The sequence below is a fragment of the Mercurialis annua genome, linkage group LG7, assembly GCF_937616625.2.
Source record: "Mercurialis annua linkage group LG7, ddMerAnnu1.2, whole genome shotgun sequence".
Classification (NCBI taxonomy): Eukaryota; Viridiplantae; Streptophyta; class Magnoliopsida; order Malpighiales; family Euphorbiaceae; genus Mercurialis; species Mercurialis annua.
This window is the reverse complement of record NC_065576.1, coordinates 2159088-2181971: the sequence shown is the minus strand read 5'-3', so window position 1 is coordinate 2181971 and position 22884 is coordinate 2159088. Positions and strand designations below refer to the sequence as shown.

At 30.9% G+C, this 22884-nt stretch overlaps 5 protein-coding genes across 10 annotated transcripts; 1 reads left to right on the top strand and 4 right to left on the bottom strand.

Moving 5' to 3' along the window:
• Nucleotides 1-399: 399 nt before the first annotated feature.
• LOC126656502 (putative ubiquitin-conjugating enzyme E2 38) lies at nucleotides 400-3596 on the bottom strand. 3 transcript variants are annotated; one of them, XM_050351081.2, is made up of 7 exons: nucleotides 3423-3596; nucleotides 3069-3171; nucleotides 2367-2975; nucleotides 2186-2255; nucleotides 1953-2092; nucleotides 1561-1872; nucleotides 400-955 (listed from the first exon to the last, which is right to left on the bottom strand). In XM_050351081.2, the coding sequence occupies exons 2-7, from the start codon at nucleotides 3150-3152 to the stop codon at nucleotides 704-706; spliced, it is 1467 nt and encodes a 488-aa protein (XP_050207038.1). In that variant the 5' UTR covers nucleotides 3153-3171; nucleotides 3423-3596; the 3' UTR covers nucleotides 400-703. The 3 variants fall into 3 exon arrangements, with proteins under 3 accessions (XP_050207038.1, XP_055959649.1, XP_050207040.1); XM_056103674.1 differs by lacking the exon at nucleotides 3423-3596 and having other exon boundaries at nucleotides 3069-3386; XM_050351083.2 differs by lacking the exon at nucleotides 3423-3596 and having other exon boundaries at nucleotides 2367-2970; nucleotides 3069-3160.
• Nucleotides 3597-4486: 890 nt separating this feature from the next.
• LOC126654584 (uncharacterized) lies at nucleotides 4487-5381 on the top strand. Its single transcript, XM_050348499.2, has one exon. It carries the CDS (start codon nucleotides 4553-4555, stop codon nucleotides 5213-5215), a length of 663 nt encoding a protein of 220 aa, XP_050204456.1. The 5' UTR covers nucleotides 4487-4552; the 3' UTR covers nucleotides 5216-5381.
• Nucleotides 5382-5712: 331 nt separating this feature from the next.
• Nucleotides 5713-9846, bottom strand: LOC126655899 (mannan endo-1,4-beta-mannosidase 2-like). Of its 4 annotated transcripts, none has more exons than XM_050350249.2 (6): nucleotides 9776-9846; nucleotides 8873-9254; nucleotides 7797-7994; nucleotides 7157-7279; nucleotides 6497-6708; nucleotides 5713-6381 (listed from the first exon to the last, which is right to left on the bottom strand). In XM_050350249.2, exons 1-6 carry the CDS (start codon nucleotides 9817-9819, stop codon nucleotides 5976-5978), a joined length of 1365 nt encoding a protein of 454 aa, XP_050206206.1. In that variant the 5' UTR covers nucleotides 9820-9846; the 3' UTR covers nucleotides 5713-5975. The 4 variants fall into 4 exon arrangements, with proteins under 4 accessions (XP_050206206.1, XP_050206208.1, XP_050206207.1 ...); XM_050350251.2 differs by lacking the exon at nucleotides 9776-9846 and adding an exon at nucleotides 9354-9705; XM_050350250.2 differs by lacking the exon at nucleotides 9776-9846 and adding an exon at nucleotides 9426-9705.
• A 7112-nt stretch (nucleotides 9847-16958) lies between these two features.
• On the bottom strand, nucleotides 16959-18032 carry LOC126654636 (uncharacterized). Its single transcript, XM_050348565.1, has one exon. The coding sequence runs from the start codon at nucleotides 17698-17700 to the stop codon at nucleotides 17203-17205; it is 498 nt and encodes a 165-aa protein (XP_050204522.1). The 5' UTR covers nucleotides 17701-18032; the 3' UTR covers nucleotides 16959-17202.
• A 3643-nt stretch (nucleotides 18033-21675) lies between these two features.
• On the bottom strand, nucleotides 21676-22330 carry LOC126657777 (uncharacterized). The gene has a single exon (XM_050352550.2). It carries the CDS (start codon nucleotides 22127-22129, stop codon nucleotides 21695-21697), a length of 435 nt encoding a protein of 144 aa, XP_050208507.1. The 5' UTR covers nucleotides 22130-22330; the 3' UTR covers nucleotides 21676-21694.
• Nucleotides 22331-22884: the final 554 nt, after the last annotated feature.

The window sequence follows — 22884 nt, the reverse complement described above, 5'->3', positions numbered from 1 at the left end:
TGCTACTTGTTAAGAAGAGACATTTATATTTTATGTTCCATATAAGGCCATATCATTACTTTTGTGCCATTTATATGGAATTCTCTTTTACCCTCCTTTCTTTTTCTAAAATTAATGACCAATATTCTATACACAAATTACAAGACGCTATTAATAGGAAGAAAATAAGAAAAAAACTAGTATTTATTGTATTCTTAACCTATGAGCAAAATGCATTTGTGCCTTCTTAAATTGAAGGGAGGGAGTACATAATAATAAGATTGATCCATGTAACCAGCTGAAGCAAATGTAGATAAAGAACAATGTTACATAGCTACACAGTTCCTGCTAAGATTCATTTTAAGAAATAAAACATATATGTTGCCATCAAAACCGGAATCTTCATGATCAGTCAAAAGGTAAACCAAAAAACAAGCATACTCTCTACTGTTTATGTTGAATTTTTTCCGGTATATATATACACAAGACAGCCAAAAGAATTTATTTAAAAGTAAGCAGAATTTACGACCCCTCAAGTCATTAACACTGTAATATCAACATCGCCCTAGAATCTAAAAAAATTAAAAAGCAAAAATTATTCTTAAACTGGCAATCCAGTAAGATCTGTTATTGTTTGATGAGAAACGATGATCATACTTACAGTTGGCTTTGAGACACCAGCGCACCCTTCTTCATCTGCTGTCAGTTTGTTCACTGTTATTTTTCAGTCATGGACCCGAAACTTCTCGCAATCTATTTCCCCAAATCTAGTAAAGTTTGTGATAATAGAATTTAATATCTTCTTTAGAGTTACTTTAAAATCATCAGAGCCACTCCTTTCTGCTTCATCGATAATAGCTACTCCGTCTCTAACTGTAACAGTACCGACTGTAGCACCATCCAAATAGGCTTTGCATGCTACCAGAATATCATGAGCACGGATGTGGAAGTGACCAATGACATAGTCTTCAAAATACTGCGAGCCAATTCAATTTCGTTAGATTCTCTCTATGTGTTAGATAAATATTTTTCGGAGCAGCGAAAATGTTATATATTACTAGTTCTATATGTGCTTGTGGAAGAATAGAGTAAAATTAACCTTCAATGTGAATAAAAGCAAGACAAGATTCTCAATAAAAAAAATAAAGAAAATTACACTAGTGGTGTCTAAACTGTTAGACGTTTTCCGCTCACCATACTAAAAAGCCAAAAATAAATCTCACGTTTGCTTAAGATTCACTATAATATCAATGAAAAAAATGATGGCAGTGTATGCCAATGATATACTTGGCTATGTGAAATCAAAAAGTGTCAAATCACAACAACTAATTTAAAATTAGTTTATGACCTTGTTCCGGTGATTGAATGGGTAGAGCCTAGAAGCACGCCTTTGATATAATTTTAACAAGTTAAAACACCAATTTTGAAAAAATAGAAGTTCAGACATTCACTATAGTAATGAAACTAATATAGATTTTCCCAAATACGGACTAATACCAGAGAAAGAATCTACTAACTCAAAGCATGAACTTCAGTATTGATACTATCATATTAAAGACAATTTCAGAGATTGTACAGTACCTTAGGTGGTCGTCGGATTGTGTACATCATTGTCTTCAAAGATAAGATAAACGCATTCTCACTATATTCCCTGGATCGCCTATCGCCATTCTTACCTTGAAAACTTGATTCATGCCCGGGCTCGTTGAAGAAGGGTTTTGCATTCAAAATGAGAGCTTGAATAGATACCAATACTTGAAGCATTGTTGATGTCCCTGGAATCCACATCTCATTTTGCTGTCCGCTCCATGTCCCCAATAGACTAAGACAAACTTTCCCACATTCATATAAATTTGGATTTAAGCGAAGTCCACCAGAATAATAATACACAGTCTGACAGAAAAAGTTCAAAATTAACAAAATGTGGGATACATTTAATAATATTGTAAAGAGCAGAGTGCAAACATACGTACAGGTGATGTATTGGGATAAGTAGATGGGAAGAGACAGTCGAAGACAAAAAGGCCATCGTGATAAGGAGTACCGGCAGGTCCTACTATAACAGCCCTCAAAAGATCCATCCTTGATTCATATACTCTAACAGATATTGTATCTAGAATGCATAGGCAGAGAACAGTGAGGAATAGTAAATAGGCAAACCAGAAATAGGTATATACCAATAAAATAAAACAGAACTCGAACTAACCAGGTAGGTCCTTCTCCAGAATCTTCCATTCCTCTTGAATTATCTTTGCCCAATTCTTAGGATTAGGGGACTAATAAAAAGAGAAAACAAATTAATACTAAGTTCAATGATTAACAAAACAATTTGAAAAAAAAAAAACAGGGTGATACAGAGATAGATTGTTTATCTGCAACTCAAATACCTGTTTATTGGACAAGTCCATTTTGCTAAAGTGATGATCTGAGACGTCTTCCACCGTATCAAATTGTTTAAAGTTCTTAAATTTTCGAATGATCACATTTTCATTGTTACCAACTGGTTCACTATTAGAGCTTGATTCTGCAGTAGCTGCACTATTACACGATGTAGTAGCTCCTTGACCTTCAGTTGCCTTCCTTTTTGTTTCGACAACATCAAGAATAGTAGACTTCCGCTTGCCATCAGAGGAATCTGCAGCAGTTAAAATGCCTGTACCAGACGTGGAAGTAGCAGGTTCCTTCAGCCAATCAATTGATGCCTCAACTCCAGTCGGAAGATCCACATTATCAAATTGAGACTGAATAGCCAAATAATCATCCTCTTCTTCTTCATATAAGTACTCAAAATCATCGTCATCCTCACAATCCTCCTCATCAACATCATCCTCATCAGCGTAATCATCACCGCCATCAAAAGTCACATCATCATTATCACGATACGAAATATCAGAATTGGAACTATTAACATTGTTCAAGTCAACCTTCATATGATCATTACTATCAACTGATCCCTCCACACTAACCGAAACTCCACTATCACAAGATAAACTATCCTGAAACAAACACACAAACACGCAAACAAACAACGGTTCACAATTATTTCCCTATATATAATAACATAAGTAAGACTTAAAACCTACACCTACCTTAACAATTTGTTGCTGCAACGCGTTATAGTCGTCCACTTTTGTTTTCCCCTTCGAATACGACTCAATTTTATCGATATCCATCACATCAAATCGAACAAACCTAATCACAAAAATTATAAAATTAATCACAATTTTCACACACAAAAAATAATTTAAAGAAAATTAAGCATGAGTAGAGCAATTCAACTAAATTCCAGACAAAAACACATTAAAAGAATCAGCCTGATCGTTAATATGAAGATCGATCGTTAACTTAATTTTAATTCCTCTGTTATTAATTTTACATACAGACTGTTGAATTTTAAACGCAAAAACAGTAGAAAAAAAAAACTGGGCGAGAAAATTAATTACCTGAACAGTTTCTAACTATGAATCAAAACAAGAGAAAATATTACTGAGTGACGTGACGTGATGAACAACACACAGTGAAAGCGAGAGGGTTCTTGATAGAAATATGATCGTCTTATGATTTTATTTTTTTATATCGTACGTTGGAAGTAATCGAAACGGTTTTATTCAGTGCGATTGATTTTATTTTAGGATGAAGTGTTTTTGTACTGAGATTTGTTCTTTAGATTGACTTATGAGTTATGAATGCTAGTGTTGTGTGGGTGATTAATCGTGTGGTGGGAATTTTTTCTGGGGCTTTTTTCAAAAATGTATTTTCTTTCATTTTTTTTTGTAAAAATACCTATTTTTGGTAGATTATTAGTCAATCACTGTATAGCTTAGAGACAATTAAAAACTGAAATGGATATATTATAACTAATAAACAACCAATGAGCTATGGCTTAAACTATATATAAGTGTTTTGTATTATTATGTTAAGGTTATAAGTTTTTTTTTTTTTTTAAAATGTTATAGTTACGAGTTTATTTTTTTCTACAAACGTCTTTTCTTTTATAATAAAATAATTAATAAATTAAAATAAAAATTTGAAAATTTAATCCCCCAATGACTTGTTTCTTTTATAAAAATTTGAGATTTAACACTAATTTTTAATTAAATTAATTAAATTGATCGGTCGAGTTTCTTTTTTAAGTTATTGGCTTATACATGTATTAATGAAAGGGCTTTTCCTTTCATTTTATTTTACAAAGTAATTACTATTCTATCCATTTATTACACTTAAATAAATAATCATTACTTTTATCCAATAATTAAATCAACAAAGTACATTAAAAACAAATTAACCCTAATATTCCCCTTAATGAAAACTTAAATTTGCAAGTAATTACTTTTAAAATCATCTGAAAGTCCAAAATTTCATAATAGTCCAGCCCATAAAAAGCCCAGCAATACCAAAATTCCCCAAACCAAAAGGCGCCAATTTCAGGCGCCAAAATTCCTCCCGCCATTACCACATTTACCCGCGCCATCTTCTTCCCCTCTGTATATAAAAACCTAAACCCTAATCACAAACAAATCAAAATAAAATAAAATCTCACTCATAAATTTTCTCTCTTAATCCTTGATCAATCATGGTTTATCCTTTGGGTCCCGGAAAATTCTACGGCAGCAGCCTCCCCCGTCCGCGCATCTACACCGATGTGAAATTCAACACAGATCGGGTCGACCCGCCGGTTTCTGTCTCCGATCCGTTTCTTTCCTGGGCTCAGGAGGCTCATTGGTCGATGGGTGGCCTTAGCTTCCAGCGCCTCCGTTTCCAAGGCCATATCGAAGGCAATGCTATGAAGCTCCGTAAATTTAGAGAAAAAGAAGCAAAAATGGAGGCGAAAAATAGCCCTAAATCTGATCATAGAAATGATAATGGGAAGAGGGCGTGTTCGGTTTCGCCCCCGCCTGCTTCAAAAGTGACAAAGAGGCGGAAATTTCTGGCGATTTTTGACGAAGATAGTGAAGAGGAAGGAAATGAAGTTGCTGAGAAGATGATCAAGAAGAGGCCTGCAAGGAAGCTGGTGGGGGAATTTGACAAAGTGGCAACGGTGGCTACGGCGGGTAGTGATGGTGGTGGAGTCAGAACAAGGAGAGGTGGTGTTGGTGGTGATGTGATGAAGATTGTTGAGGAGGTGAACAGGGAGAATTCCGGGAAGAAGGCGAAAAATGTTGAGAAAAATGGATCGAGTCCTGTGAGCAGAGTTAGAACTTCGCCAAGATTGGCTAAGCAAAGATCAAGTAATTAGATCTTTTTGTGATTTTAATTTTTGGGTGTAGGTGTTCGATGAAATGTCTGTTGATTCCGACTCTTATGTCATATAAATCTAATCCTATAGTTTCTGTTTTTTGATCTTGTTTCTGATTTAAGTTGTGATCTATTAATGTTCATGAAATGGCTTCATTTTTCTTGAATGTATGTTTCCTTTTTATTTAAGAAACTTTATCTAAATTTTGTACCTCCGAGCACAAGTGAGGTTGTAAGTATGCAGCCGTTCAAAAAATTTGGAGTTAGAGCTTTTCCACCCATAAGAAATTTACCCGGATTGAGTAGTGATAAGTTTAAATCTCGAAAGGGAAAAAGCGCGGTCTCATAGTTGGACCCATCCAGCACTGACCTTGTAAGCCAAATTCATACAAATTTAACAATTGAATTCATAGTTTTTTACCAATAAAATCAATCACACCCATTTATATATTTTTAGAGTTTTCAGAGTGCTAAAATATGACCCTTTGCTCAAAAAGAAACTCTACAAATGAATTGCACCATATTTTATCTTTCTTTGACGACAGGCAATAAACGCATATTATCTCTTATAAGTTTCTAACAACAGAATTGTGCAGATGTATATAATCTCTCTTGCAATATCACCTATACTCGCGTAATCTAATATGAATTACATATTTTGTGTGGAACTGAGAAGAATATGGTACAAAATGATGATGACTCGCATCCGTTCGTCGGCAATCTGGCACCACAAACACATTCCCTACAGAAGAAATACAATTCTACTCTCTCTGCAAACAGAGCTCTTTCAGATATTTATTTGGTTGGGGGTTCCTTTGGAGTCTAGCCAGTCTGCATGATTGCTCGGTTACAAATCTGTATGTCGATGGCCTCTCCCACAGCACAATCCCGAAATCGTCATTAAACTCGTCCATTCCTTCGATGAACAATTGCCACACCAATGCGCCTGCCCCAGCTCGATTTTTCTTTGCTGATTTATAGACAATGTCTAACACAGTTTTGTAGAACCGATCACGTTGATCTGGCCGAAAGTCCTTGTTCAGGTTAGAGAATCCGTATTCGGTGAAAAAAACTGGCTTATTGAGTTCATAATGACCATCTTCAATGTGCGATTGCATCCACTTCTGGACAAATGCCAGTTTTTCTTCAAATCCTTGATTTTGAATCCTAGTAAACAAATGGTTAATTCGATGTGTAAGTGATGATACAAAGAAACACAAACTCATATATTTATATTGCTCGAGGAAGTGCAATGTAGGGTGAAGTAAAATGCAATACTTACCAATGATCAGGATATACATGAACGGAGGCAAAATCAATTTCTGGGACCTTGGAATTGCGAATAAAATCAGATCCGAGTGTAGACGCCCAATCTTCTGGATTGACAGTTAATCTCTTGGGGTTCTTAGGACCATAAAATCCTTCCAACCCGACAGTCAGTAGATGTTTCTTGTCAATTGATTTAACAAAACGTGACATTTCCTCTATCCAAGTCTACAAACCATTTCATAAAGTCAGCATATGAACAGAGATCAACTAGTTATGCTAATGAAACTTTAAATCATGATTTTCAGCACATCAGCAAAGGATGCATAAGAGGGGTAAATTTTCTTTTAATTTTCTTTTTGGATTAAAATTCCAATACAGTGAAAAGAAAAGGTCTAAGATCAAATTAAATAGATACCCTATTATGATTAGGAGAAGCTGGTCTCGGCTGCCTCTGATTTGTCAAAATATTATGCACATATGAGCTTTATGTACAAAGCAAGCAACTTTAAAATGTAAAAGGTGTTTCTAAGAATTGAATTCCAAATGAAATTTAAAATTGGTCATATTGTAGCAATTTTCAGTGAAGATTCTAGGCACTCAACATAGTTTAGCGACATAACGATGTAGTCTCTAATGAAAACTTTATCCCGCTTATAAGGAGTTCAGAACTTACTTGAAGTGTGTCACCTGAAGGATCAGTCATGCAACGAGGTTCATTTATCAGCTCCCATCCAAAGATGGTTGGATCATTTCTATACTCAATCCCCGTTATGGTGTTTTTCCTGGTCAGCATAGTCTGGAAATAGAGATTTAATTAGAATTGATCAAACACTCACAGGAATAGAGATGGTTTGCTTCAAGATATCTCAATCTGCTTCTCAAAATGAGAAAACATGAAATTTTAATGTTTGTTAACAGCTTATATAATCAACCGCATGACAATATAGGCATGGAGAACTTATGTTATCAACCACAAGAATGAATTAGCCTATAGCTCCTTAATATCATAATATGTGCATACAATCCAACATGACACAAGTTATAAAATTATAATCCTGTATCAGTTACAGAATGAGAGAGAAACGCGTAGGGCCTTCAGATAGCAAAGAGTTGGACCTTCAATTTAAGCAGAATAATGGACTGTCCTAGTACAGGCATTTAAAATTTGGGAGTCAATTGTTTCAGCAATGTGATATATGTGTGCTAGTGGCATAGTTTTGGTGACCGAAATAGAGAACCATTTGATGAGCTCAAGTACATCAGCAAAGTTTTACGCCCAATAGATTTGTTTTGAAAGCTAGATGCCCATTTACCTTTATATAGTTCTTGAAGTATTTTTTGATGGTTGGATCATAGAAGAAGGAATCATTTGATGAGCTCATGCCAATGCCTTCTTCCCATGCCCACTTCACATACTGAGTTTTTCCACCATATGCTTTTAAATTGTTGACTAAACTTAGAAGCAGCCTGACTCGATGTTGTCCTGCTTCTGCAATGACATGATCCAATGCCTACCACAATAAATGTCATTAAAATCAAAAAAACAGATTGAGAAGTAACATGATCATTCTTATGATACCGTAACATATTTGGACATTTTCAATGAGGTAGTACTGCAGACAGCTTGAAGTATGATTAGCCCCAATATATAAACACACAAAGAAGAAAGCTCTAGTATAAAAAATTAACGCTTGTCTTAGGGGGAAAATAGTACAGTTATTACATGGAATGGAAGAATCATGAATGGAACTACAAATGTCGATGAAATATGGAGATAAAGTTATTAAATGAAGACGCTGTATAAATTTTTCTTTTGCTCTTCTCTCATACATAATAGAAAGAAGAGAAAATAGCAAACAATAAAAAGATTTATTTGCACCCTACCAACATTTTTCAGGCATTAAAACACTCAGGACGGTTCTTTGTCTCGGTTCCTTATCGTCATTGCTCATTTAGCAGCTTAAAATACCCATTTTTGTAGTCATATTCGATTGGAAAGGCTTAAAGTACACACCTAATTAACTCAGAACAAATGTGTGAGCATTTAATATTTGCCTATGAACATTACAATTTTGCTATGAAATTATTCATTTTAGAGCTATGCTTCTGCATCTCATTTGTGACATTGGCACACAGGCGTCCTGTTTTGAGTTATTTACAACTGAACAGTACTAATCATTAGTGCCAATCCATGCCTTTGTAAGGCATCTTAATTAAAGAGGAAACAAACAAATAAATACTTAAATCAATTCATAGAAAAGACTCAAATCATAACTTAATCATGAAAACAAGCTCATGAAATAAATTCAAATCAATTTCTACTCAAACAATCAAGTAATCAACAACAAGAAAACTACGAAACTAGTTCAAAGAAATGCACTCGTCATACCTGAAAGACACGCTCATCGAATTTTCCAGGGGAGATTTGAAGAGCATTATAATCACCATCATTAAAGGCCCATGTTCTACAAACAGTAAGACCCATCTTTGCACCAGCTTGCAACATTGCACTCACTCTAGGTTTCCTATCTCCTTCAGCAGAATGATCCATAAACCAAAAAGAATTCCACCCATTGATATAAAAAGGTCTACCATCCACCATAAACTGAGTTCCATTCCTGGTCACAAAGTCTAAATGCGGGCCGCGACGATAACTAAGTTTAAAATCTCCAAAAGACATGTAAATGAATGCTATACATGAAGCAAACCCTAGAATTGGAAGAACTAGCCCATTTGCAGCCACCATTATATTGTATGCACAGTTTGAAAATCTGAAAAAATGGCAAAAACAAGCAAATAATCAAAATGTAATTATATTTTCGAATACCCTTTTGCCTCTATAACAAAAAAAAATCAATAATTTGTAATACCCAGATGCAAAGATTGAAACTTTATCAGCTTCAAATCAAGAAATATATGTAAGAACCAATTTTTAAGAATACCTCAAACCTTAAATTTTAAGGTTCAGACAGACAACATCAAACTACACTTAACATGTCATTGCCTGAAAATGACGGTGGCAGTGGCAGTGGCGGTGATGGGGGTGGGGGTGGTTGTGTGGTGGAATAAAATTTAGATCTACAAAGATCTAAATTTTGTTTATAGAGTTTGCTTCAAATTTTAATAATATTTTCAGTATTATACAAAGACAAGTTTCCAACCACATTCAACTCTCATGGCCCCATTTTTTCTGATTGCGATCTCTCAATTTACCCTACCAAAATTTAGCTTGCTAGCGAATAAACAATGGAGATTTTAAGAAAAAATTAGAAAGATTATTAATTGTACTAACTTTTTTGAATAAAACTTGAAAAATCTCAGACCTCTCATGTGCATGTGCTTGTCTGTTTAATGATTTAATTCTGAACAAGTGTTTTTTAAAGTTTTATTTTTGGTAATTAAAAGTTTATTACTTGCCATTGTTAGTTAAATACTTACCATTTTTGGTAGATAATTGTTTTTTTATTTATTTATTTCGAGATCTTGTTTTTTTAGAAAATTGCTCCCATCCCATGTGAATAGCCAGACAAGTGTTGCCACCGTCACTCTTCATTACTCACTTTATGCTTTTATTTAATTTGTCACTTTAAGGGTTAATGATACATAAAATCAGAAATTTTATCAATATTAATTAAAAAATAAATTATTTAATTGCAATTTAATTTAAAATTGTTATTTTAATTATTATTAGATTTATTAATAAAATTAACTGAGTCTAATTCACTCATATGGAACCATTGGATAGTTACTTATAATTATTAAGCTCATACAATTAATTAAAAATATAAATATAAAAAAAACATATATTGCCACTTAATAATATCTCAATGAAATGATAATTTACTGAATTTGATTATAATTAATATACTTTCTTAGAATTATAGTATAACTAATAAAAATATTTGTTTAATACTATTATTGTATTGAATAATTGAAAAAAAAATTGGACCTATTTGTTTTTAGGCTTGACTGATGCAAGAACAAGCCAGCAAATTGGGTGACTTCAGGTCAATAATTTTTAGTGCTAATTTGCATACCTCTTTGGGCAATAATGAGTGATGTTTATTTTGTCGGCAGTCTCTTCCTAATTGTATAACTCTTACTATTATTGAACACAAATAATTTTCTTATATGATCTTCTATGTCTAAATATCATTCATTTACTAAGATAGGGAGATCTTCATTACTATAACATAAACATCAAAATATAATTAAGCATAGTTGTCTATCAATATTCTTTATTAAATACGAATTCCTAATCTAACAAGTTAATTAAAAAGAAATCCACTTACATGATTACATCTTAGAAATGTTAAAACAGATTGGCAGATCTTATTTGTATCATACCAATCTATTAAATATATTAATAAAATTAAAAACAACAGTATCGTAAATTATTTATTAATCGTATCATAACAGCACGGTTTGAAATTGATAGAATATGAATAACATCAACAAAAAAATAGTACAACAACATACAAATTGAAAACCACTCTTTTAGGAGGAGAGGACGGCCGCCTCCCAATTTCTTTTTTGATACGTATTCTTTTAATTTATTTATTTATTTGAATACAGTTATCAATTTTTTATTTTTCTGAATACAGTTATCAATTTTTATTTTTTCAAATGTAGTTGGTAATTTGTTACAATTAGCTCCTCCAACTTTTTTCTTGTACAATTCAGCCCTTCCAAACTATATTAATTTCCAACTCCACCTCTAACAACACATCTCGATAGGTTATCTACCTTATCCATCAGTCATAGATATTATTTTTATTTTAATCATCTCATCTTGCTTTTTTTCTTCTCCCGTTTTTCGGCTTTATTTATTTATTTATTTTCTGCTCACTCCTGAATTCATAGTTATTTAATTTTATTTTGGCAGAAAATGGGGATGGGGTATCGTGGCGATGTATGAAAAATTGTTATTGTTGTGTGTGTGTGTGTATAATTTTTTTTGTCGAAATATATATATGATTGATGATGATGATATTGAATGAAAATGGGGTATAGTAAGAGTCCTTTTCAAGTAGAAAGCCAACTAAAATACTTCAATGTTGCTCATTCCATAGCTTACCAAATTTTGAATGATTATTCTCCTTTTCGTCTTTATCTTTTGTCATCTATTTCTGTAATCATATGTAAAATTGATTCATGTTTGTAATTTTATCAATGAAGATTTAATGATTCTAAGCTTTCCACACAAAAAATTAATTGGATTTAATCATTCAAAAATACTTTATATTTGTATAGCTCCACATTTTAAAATCTTTCATTTTTAGCGTACTTTTTAATTTTTAGTTTCAATTACAGTTATTTGTTTAAATTGGGGTGTAAAAAGTTTAAATCTACTCTTCATGTTGTTTCATATTAAAAAATTACGATAAAAGTGTGAATTGGAATAATATGAAATAATATAAACAACGTATTTGAAATTTTTTTACTTCAATTTGAACAAATGGTTACAATTAAAACTAAAAAAAGTTAAAATTAAAAATTTTAAAAGATGAGGCCACAAACAAAAAATAAAAAAAGTGAGATGTTTTTAGATGATTAAGCCTTATTATTATATAGGGTAGAATATGGTCAAATACAAATTCATGATAATTATTTACTAGGCTTAATGCTTTAAAAAAAAACCCGACCTTTCATCTCCTTTTCAATCCTACCCTGACGTTGAAAAATTGTCAATTTTATCCCAGTTTGTATTTTTTCATTTCAATTGTACCCTAAAGCATAAAATTGACCTTTATTTATTTGACAAAAGTTCGATAATTTTTTTTTAAAATGGTCAATTTAATATAAAAAATTAATCTAATGCAAAAAGGGTCAATTTAGAAAAATTTTGACAAATAAATAAAGGTCAATTTTATGCTTTAGAGTACAATCGAAATGAAAAAAAATGCAAAATAGGGTAAAATTGACAGATTTGCAACGTCAGGGTAGGATGGAAAAGGAGATGAAAGGTCAGGGTTTTTTAAGACATTAAGCCTATTTACTATTACTATTAAGTTTTATATTAAAAGTATTACTTAAAAAGTTAAATTTATAATGGATAATTATTTACTATACATTTATGCATTTCCACCAGTGAAAATGGGTAACACTATATATTTACCATTAATTCACGGAAAAGGGTCACATATGTCCTAACGTTTGTCTATAGGATAAAGTGAGACCCTAACATCCGAAAAGGTTCAAATTTACCCTTAATGTTTTAAAAAGTGTACAAACAGACCCTAATTTTGACTCATAAATGAGACGTTAGGAGGCTGGTTGTCGAAATCGGAAGGTCTGGTTGTTTACTTTTTAAGATGTTAGGGGCATATTTGAACTTTTTTTAACATTGAAAGCTTACTTAATTCTCGAGTCAAACCTTAGAGGCATAAATGACCCTTATCTCTCGATTCACTCAGATTGTCTGATAATCTGACTGTTTGTGAAGGTCCAAGGTGGGATTTGTGCATTACACTGCCGACGTCTCTATATCCTAAAACAAAAACAATCTTTGACAAAAAAATAAAACAAAAAATAATAACAATAACTTTGTGAATAATTTCATTATTTTTTTCTTTCAATATTTATTTTATCTTAAAAGCTATATATATGTTACATATTTGCAAAATATTTGACTAAAAAAGTACATAATACCGGAGTTGTTGAAGTAGTGCTTTGATTGATTAATTTAGTGAAGTCTGTTGACTTGTAAAACATTTGCATCAATTCTGCAGTTATATGGGCGCAATCTATGCAATAATTAATTAAGCAAATAACTACTTTTTGGCGTCACTCAACGAGTCATTGAATTATTCAGTTCAGAAATGGAGCAAATCTTGTGGTAATTCTCTTAAAAAGTCTGTATTATATATTGTTGCATATAATATAGTATATTGTCACTAGGGTTGATTATTCATTATGGTTAAGTATTTTAAATTAAGTTAACGGATATTAATTAAACATTTAATAATTCTTTTGTTTTTATTGATATAACCAAAATGAATCAACCTAATTTGTTTAGTTCGGTTTTATATTATCTAGGTTTTGATCAATTGATTAAATTGGTTTCGATTAAAATCGATAATTTGATCAGTCTATTTAAAATATAAGATGATTAAGCTAAATTGGTTTTAATCAAATCGATAAATTCTTAATCGAACCAATTGTTTGTCACCGGTTAAACCAATAATTCCAAATCAATCCCTTGATTGGACTGGATCGGATGAACTCTAAAATCGTTTTAGAAAGAAAAAAAATATACTAAAATACGTTAAAGCTTTAATTTCACAAAGAAAACATGGTTTGCATAAAATAAGAAAAGATTCCAAAGGACCAAAATGGGTTAAAGCATCCAAAAAAAAGCCACCGACACTTTGTAGAATACTTGATACTCAAGGCACTTTAAAAATTACAAGTACTCTTTATCTCTTTGGTATTATGTGTTTAATTTCATTATTTTATACTCAAATTTATATTAATTAGCAATAATAAGAGATATAAATATAGTAGTATTTATTTATTAGGCCTAGTCTTAATAAATTTTCCATCCGTGTGATAATCTCCTTCATTAACTTGTTAGTTACACCAATTCATGGAAATTGATGGATGAAAAAATTAAAATAGATTAAAGATTCATTAGAGTGATTTTACTAAAAAAATATAGTAATGATTAACCTTTTTTTATTCTATGAGGTGTTCTGAACGAGTTTCAATTATGAAACGGTATCTTTAAATTTTCCATATATATTCAAACTAATCGTCATTCGAGTTAGATAGGTCCCTTATGCGAGAGAAAACTCTGACCCAAAGTTTAAACGGCTGCATACATGAGTACGGTTCAAATCCGCGGTCACATTTAAGTTAATAGAGTGCTTTACCACTCACCTGCGCCTTAGGATTAGTAATGATTAACACTGAAGCTTAACATAAGATGCAGATTAGTAATACAGTGAGATTAAAACACTTGACCTTATTGATGATCTCCTGGTCTTAAAAATAATAATAACATGACATGGTCCTACTCGATAATGAGCTTGAAGTACAAGAAAATAAGAATATCTCATGTGAAATGAGAAGATTGTTGAATTGTTTTAACAACTAATAAAACATGTTTGGTTCAATTGTTGTTATTATAATTATGAGTTAGATAAAATTAATTCAAAATAATTGAATATATTCACAACTTTCACTGTTTTGGTGTATTTTTTAAATAATATTTTGATATGTTAATTTAATGAATTGTAATAATTATATTCAGAACATGTCTGATCTGTCGTAGAATGCTTATATAAATTTATTTAATTAGTAAATATAAATTTTACAATTTTGGCTGATTTAAGGTTTGAATATAACTATTTCAACTTATTAAATTGATGGATCAGACTGTCTGTTTAATAATTATTTGGATATATAAAAATATTTTGCCTAAAATTAAATACTTCCTATGTCATGAACTGATAGGTTACTCTATTATTTTGGATGTTCCAAATTATAGAATACTTTTTATAGTCGAAAAATAAAATAAAATTATATATTTATCCATAATTAGAAGAAGATTTTTAAATTCCTATGTAATTTTAAAGATTCAAATTTCATATTTAAACAATTCACAATCCATATAAAAGATAAATAATTTTAATTTTTTAATATAAAATGAAATTTTAAATAATAAATATTAAAAAAATCAATGATAAATTTATAAAAAAAATTAAATTCTCTAACATTTATCTTACTGAATGAACAATTTTATTTAAATACATAATTTTTTATCATTGAAAAATCTCTAGGATCTCACATTGTGCATCAGACTCTTCTTTATGTTCGGCCCAATGCAAAAAGGTCTCCATGGGTTCTATTTGAAAGACTTGGAAGAAAATGTGAAATATCAATATTTGATGCATTTTGTTTCCATAATTTTGTGTCAAAAGTTCAAAAAATCAATATTTTCTAACACAAAAACGATTTCCTAAAAATTGCTATCACAGTCATGAGATTAACTTGACATTTTAGGCTTAACATTTAAGGGAATTAAAATATAATCTCGACGTCCCCCCTATAAACTTGAGCCTTTTTAGGTCATTTGTTGAATTGTTATGGACTAAATAAATCCCAGTTAATCTCTTTTCTAGTTAAGTGATCTATTGCTAGAAGGAAAATCTCATTATTCATCAAAATGAAATTGATTGTGTTACTCAAATGTAGGTCTAAAAAATTAATTTAGTATGCTATGCTCTGCAATTGTTTCATCTATGTTGTACAACAAAAATTTGATTTCAACACTAACATATTCTTATAAAGAAATTGTTTAATCATTTGTCATTTCGGTATTTTCCCGTTCTAATGTTCGTTGTGCTGTATAGGCTTCTGGTCAAGCGGCAACAATAAGGGTGAGCTAACGGTTAGTTTGATTAAAAAATTACCGATTCAACTAAAATTAAATTATTTGTTTATTTAGCTGAATCAAACGCATCCATGTTAACCAAATTAACCAAAATCTTAAAAATACAAAACCAAATCGACTAAATTAGTAGTTAATTTGACCAGCGAAATTTGAAAGCACTTAACCGCAACTAAACCAAATATTTTTATCAACCAAGCCGATCGAGAAAATTAAACTGACTAAAACCTCGAACCGAAATAGATCAATTAATTCGGTTTAACCAAATCTTTACTCACTCCAAAGCATCATGATAGGAGACCAGTTTTCAGGTCCACAACCTGCAAAAATGAAAAACAAAAGGCCCATTGAAGATATTATCTTTTCTTTATACAGAAACTGACTCCTCCTTTAGCTTCAAAGCAATGGCATGTCTTTAAGGCAAAGATACGTCATAATATATATATGGTCCTCACATTTTTGTAGAAGAAGACTCATATTCATGTAACATAACAATCCTGACAATTTTGTACATGAAATTGGGTAGATAATTGGAGAACATCTTTACATAGTAAATAACATGTTCTACAAAATTTATCAATTCCAAATCTTCAGAACTTCACCTTCCAAATATAGAACTATATTTCAATTTCTCAATTTGTCATAACCTCCTATTTGATTCTATGGACATTTTTCACATGCTCAATAAATATAGTAATCCAACATAATTCATATCTTGGTAAGTAAATAAAATACTCAAGGAGCCCTTCAATTCAATTAGCAATTCTGATTAGCTACCGATTCCCGGAGAGTTACGAATCCTTTCAGCAATGAATATATCATATGATTCGAATAACGACTCCCACGATTTTGTTAACGGTGTGAAAAAAGATCGGAGGAGCTCTTTAAAATATGAATGAATTGTAACCTTGGCGGCACAAACCCTTTATTTAATCAAAGTATTCTGTGCACTTAACATTTCGGACGAAATTTCATTTTGTTTACATAAAAAGCCTTAAAATAACAATGTTTCGCCGTGTCTATATCCGAGAGTGTTCCGTTTCTCCGTGTTCGTGCTATCTAGATTGTAAAGAATCGTAAGTTTCGAGCTGCAAATCGTAAGGTTTTGATAACAGTAATTACAGCAGATTCACAAATCTAGTAAAATTGTTATAGATCATGCTCAAAGCTTTCATTCCATAAAACAGAAAAAGCTTCAAACTTTCCCAATTTCTTATCCCTAATACTAACCATAGAATACCAAAATAAACCTAAAAATCAAAATTTTCAAGAAATCAACAATACCCATCATCAAGAAACAATAAAAAAAAAAAAGCAAAACCAACTCAATCAACATCATAACTCCTTCTAACAAGAGCAAAATAACCAAGAACAGCACAAACAGCAGCAACAAAATTCCCTTCTTTCAACAGAATCTTAAAAACAAACCCAATAATCTCCCTCGTAATCTTCCTTGCTTCAACAACCAAAGCCCTTCTCGGCTTCCCAAAGAAAGCCAACAACACAACCACAGTGATCCATATAACTAAAGTGGCAGGCACAGCCACTGCTAGAGCAGCAGCCATCGAAAGCAATCCAAACACCGCCCCTAAAAGAACTGATGCATATAAAGCTGGCCAGCCTGAAGAATTTTCAGCCACCTGGGAGTGTTCTTGGTACCATGAGAGTATTGATTTGAGTAAGTTCCATGAGAATGATAAAAGGGTTGCGTATACTAATATGAATAGACATGCCCATGTTCTTCTTTTGCTCATAATTGTGATGAATATTTTGTATGAAGATGATGGTGTGTAAGTAGCTTGTTCTTGTTCTTGATTTTTCATGGTTTTGAAGTAAAGATTTTGATTTGGTTTGTTTTGTTTTTCAAAGTCTTTGAATTTTCTTTGGTTTGATGTTTGATTTTTCTTTGTGTGTCTTTGTCTATTGGTTTCTGGGTTTTGGGTAAGTTTTTGGATGCCTAATTTTGTGTAATGGACAGATTGAGAAATATCTTCAGTTGTTGGCTGTGGAGAGCACTGGCCTGGTTAGTGAGATGTGATTGGTACGTGGTGTTCACGTGCTTGATATTGGGAGTGATTGATACTGCTTGTGTAAAATATGGGTTTAATATGAGTGAGGGGAGAAGTATTTGGGCTTTAAGCATATGTTAGGTTTGGAGTAAAAGTGGGATTTGGGTAATTGTTTGATTCTTTTGTTTGCCCTTTTTGCAAGTGTAGGTTTCTTGGTAGAGTTTGTTAAGAGCCTAAGGCTCAACTTTACACCTAACAGAATCTACAGAGTTCTATGTCAACTTTACTAGCTGCTTCTTCTTCTTATGTTGGACTTATACCAAGGGATGGAAATAATAATTTTAGACACGAGCCGATTAAATGATTCAATGCCATATGCAATTAAACAATTTTAGGTACAATGTCAATAGGTTTGAGTTATAAGTGGATCAATTCGTTTATAGCACGTTTAGATTTTATATTGTTGATATCGGCCTAAAATGGAATTAAAGATTATGGGTTGTTGATAAATTTGAAGAAAAGTGAGCTGAATTTGGATTGGATCCATAATAACCATTTTTTATTTTTATTTTTTTAATAATTAGCTGAGTCGAGGTGAAAGACTTTTTAGTTTTATTAGATTAGAATTTCTTCAAATTATTTAGTTTTAGTTGTTTTCTTTTTCCTATTATTAGGGGATTTATTTATATCTATCTATAGTGTATATAAAAATACGGATGGGAGGAAACATGCAAATTTACTGAATAATCCTTTTTATTTTACTACTAAATAAAGGTTTTATAGTCATTAACTAATTAGTTATTTAATTAATCACTATTATAATTAAATTCCTAATAGAATAGGTAGCTAAATTATCTCAAATTTAATTTTTAGTATGTAATAACTAAAGTGTCTCCAAATGAGTAGGAATACCTATCTTTTAGTTTGATTGAACTACAAAATTAAAATACTGTATTTGGTCAATATATTATATTTAAAACTCTATCTTATATTTTTAAAGATATTATTAATAAAATTAAGTTAATTATTTAATTATGGTTATTATAAAACCAAAAGAAGAATAAATTCAGTATGGAGAAAAATTTAATAACCGAATATATTATATTTATTTTTACTATTAATTATAAATAAAAATTTGATATAATTATAATAAATTTACTAATATGTTCATTGAGGAGTTACGTTACGAGCCACGTGCATAGTACGTAATGCGAAACTAGTTCCTATAAATAGATTAGTTTTAATTTAATACAGTTTACACATTATTCGTCAAACAAACACAACTTAAGTTCAGGCTTTTTATCTTAATCTCTGCATTAAAACTTAATTTATGAGTAGTTGGAAATCAATCCCGCTTAGTTTTTTTAACCTCCGGAGCGATAATGATAATTTTAGTATAATTGGTTACTTTTTGTTCTTTAGTGAGACATAATTGAATTTTTATTTAGATTAAAACATCAAATCAAAACAGTTCTCATTATAAATTCAAATATTTGAATTTGGAAGTATTTTCTTGCGAACACATATCTACACGAGTTATAGCTTCGTCCCTGGTTATATCGTATTTGAATATAATGTAATCGTATTTAGTGTCTAGATAGACACAATCCATTTATGATCCGCGTCAATCATCTCGAATCAAATAAGTGATTCATTTTATTTAACAAAGTTTGATTTAGTTTGATTTTATTAAACAAAAAAAATTGTCAATCTATAAAATTTTCTATAAAAAAATTTATTTTTTATTATATAAGTAGTTAAAAGTAAAATATAATTAGTTGGTCAAGGTTAAATTTTAATTTAACCGTTCTTACTTTTTAATTTTCTTTTTAAAAAATCAAAATGGATTACTACTTTTTTATAGTAAAACCGAATAAATTATCTCTTTAATCCAGCAAGATTTCTATTTTTGTGAAATCGGTCATTTTCAAAAAAAAAATCACTTTTAAAACCGAATTAAAAATCGATTGCACGCCCTTATAATTACTGTTAATAGGGACAAATAATTATCTCATATTAATTGTTCTAATTAACAAGAAAAACACATAGTTTGATTGGCTAGCAAGTATACTAGTTTAATGGAAAGGATCTGTTTTTAGAATAGAGTAAGATGCGATATTAATTTAGTAAGATTAAGGGAATATTTATCATGAATTAGTAGTGTATTCGTTATTATTAATAGTTGATTCAGTATATTGAGAAACCGTTCATGTAGTTTTCGTTATTATTAATGGAAATTTTAGTTTTTGTTAAAAAAAAGATATAAGGGAATATTTATCATGAATCAGTAGTGTATTCACACGATAATTATATATTAATTTACCCCCTTAATTATATGTATTAGTCTGCGTTATAAAATTAGCGAAAAAAATTGTGAACTTATATAAATTTCCCCCCTAAACTTCTTGCATGACTTGGATATTTCAGATTAAATTGACAACAATAGAAAAGTTTTTGATCAATTTAATAAAAAGTTATTTTTGTATTAGCATACAAATTGAGGGGGCAAAATGATACCCTATAAATATAACTACTTAGTTTGAATTGTTCTATTGGAATGCTATTGAAGTCAACTGATTGAAATTTCTAAGAAATTATTATGGATGATATTTTTTTTCTTCTTTGGCAACTGATATTTTTAATCAAACATGCAATTATTTTCTTGTTATTCTTCTGCTTCTTCTTATGGATGTTGGGAATAATAATAGCATCAACGAATTAGTCTCAGTAACATTAATGTCGACACCAAATCTTCTTATATTGAAAATTTGAAAGTAGTTAAACAGTGTTTTAAAAATTGTACCGCTGCCGAACCAGTTTTTATGATTCAACCGGTTCATATGATTTTTCCGGGTTAATACGATTAAACCACATTATTTGTCTTAAAAAAAAAAAAAACAAACCGAATGGGCCTCTGGTTCACGTTCGAACTGGTTCAACCGACTGGTCCATTCCAAGTCTTAAAACAATGAGTTATACAGTTCTGGTCGGTAAAGTTTCAAATTTATGTCTAGAAGCTGAAGAATTTATGATATTTATTGTTAACCATTAATGTAACCAACAACAGAATACCGCAAGATAGAGACGTGTCTTCTTCAATTTCACAGTTATTACATGAAGATACTAATTGAATGCCAAGAAATTTTTATAAATATATCACCAATTAGAGTTAGGTTAAGGTTTATTGAAGCAATTATAATTCTAGATGGACAATTAGACCCACATTCTAGTTTTAACTTAAATCTGTGCACAAGCTTATGCAAACATAGTTAGAAGTAGTAGATTGCTTCGCTTCTATAGATCGTGGTCAACGAGAACTAAAATCGTGGCCCGTAAATGAAAATGTTGAAATAGACAATGCTAAAATAGAAAATGGACGAATGATATTCTTTACGAGAATAGACACCTAAATATACGATTCGATGAATTTTCGTTATAACATAGCTCATCAGTAGTCATAGTCCGCTTATGTAGCACATCAATAGAAATGTCAAAATAGATGTTATATCTGATAATAGAAACCTGTGTTCCGACAGTGATGAAGTTTATATATGATCAAGTTATCATGATTAGTTTTTAAATTTCTCTGAATATATTACAAATGTAATTGTTTTATACATGAATTATTAATATACTTTTTAATTAAAAAAAATACCAACACATAAATTAGTGAAATATTTTTTTTATATTATTATAAATATAGGGTTTCAAAAATTTAGAAATATTTCTGAATTTAAATATAAAATATCAAAATATATAATTCGAGAAGTTTCAGCACAACATAGACTATCACGGAAAGAGACTTTAATTAATCATACTTTTCTCTCCAACTATACACCAAAAAGAATACCCAAGAAAGTGCCAACATCAAATCTCCAATCACTTGCTTAGGCCAATGCCAAGCTAAATCCTCAACCCTCCTCTCAAAACTAAACCTCCAAATAGCCATAACAAAATGTAAAACCACACACCCTTTAGCAAAAAAACTTTGAAATTTTCCATTTCTAACAAATGCCACCATCAACACTAAAAAACCAATTACAAACAGAAGCAAACCTGAAAATGAAGCGGATATTTGGATCAATAATTGGTCATTCGGTGTCGAACCTATAAGTTTTTGTGCGGTTTCTAGACCGTGACCAAGAACCGATATTTCGTAATGATAGAACATAATTGAAGCCCCGCATAAAATTGCAATGGTAGAATGAAGAATACATACCATTGAAAACATTGAGTAACCCATCAATTTGAACGGATTTGCATCATATAATCTCCAAATAAATTGAGTGATTCATTTGTGACTTGTATTTGAAGTAATTGGCGTGGAGAATTTTGTAGATTTGAGATGGTTTATAGGAAATATGAGAGTATTTGAGAGTTTCAATGTGGTGAGAACAAACTGGCGGGGGTTATTGAGATGTGTGCAAGTGAAATGGCCGTTGGCTTTGGCGGGTTAATCTTTGGTTTTGTCTGCTATTTGGGATGTCAACAAAACTACTATTAGCTCTTACTGCTATGAGTAGCCAAAAATAAACATTAACCAAACCGAATAACCGAACTGAATTGAATTAATACAATAGTTCTTAGTATCAATTGAACTTGGTTTAATTCGAACTTTATGCGTGTTTTTTTTTGTTTTTTTTTCTTTTACGACGTATTATTTTTTCATATAAATTTTTCATTAGATCGTATTACACTAATAACGAGTTTAAGAATATATCACTATAGAAAAAGGAGAGAATTACAAAATAAATTTATAATTTTTATGTATTTTATTCAACATGTAATTATTATACATCCAGAAAAATGAATGTGTCCGACCTAGACCGTAAACCACCATTTTATTACCTGAGAGAAATGATCGATGGTGAAAATAAAAAAAGAAACTAAAGGATGAACTTTTTTTAGCTCCGTTTGACGAGAGAATAAAGAAAAAAACTATCTATTTGTGTAACAATATGATGTCTTAAATTAATAGGAAAAAAAGGACATATATTA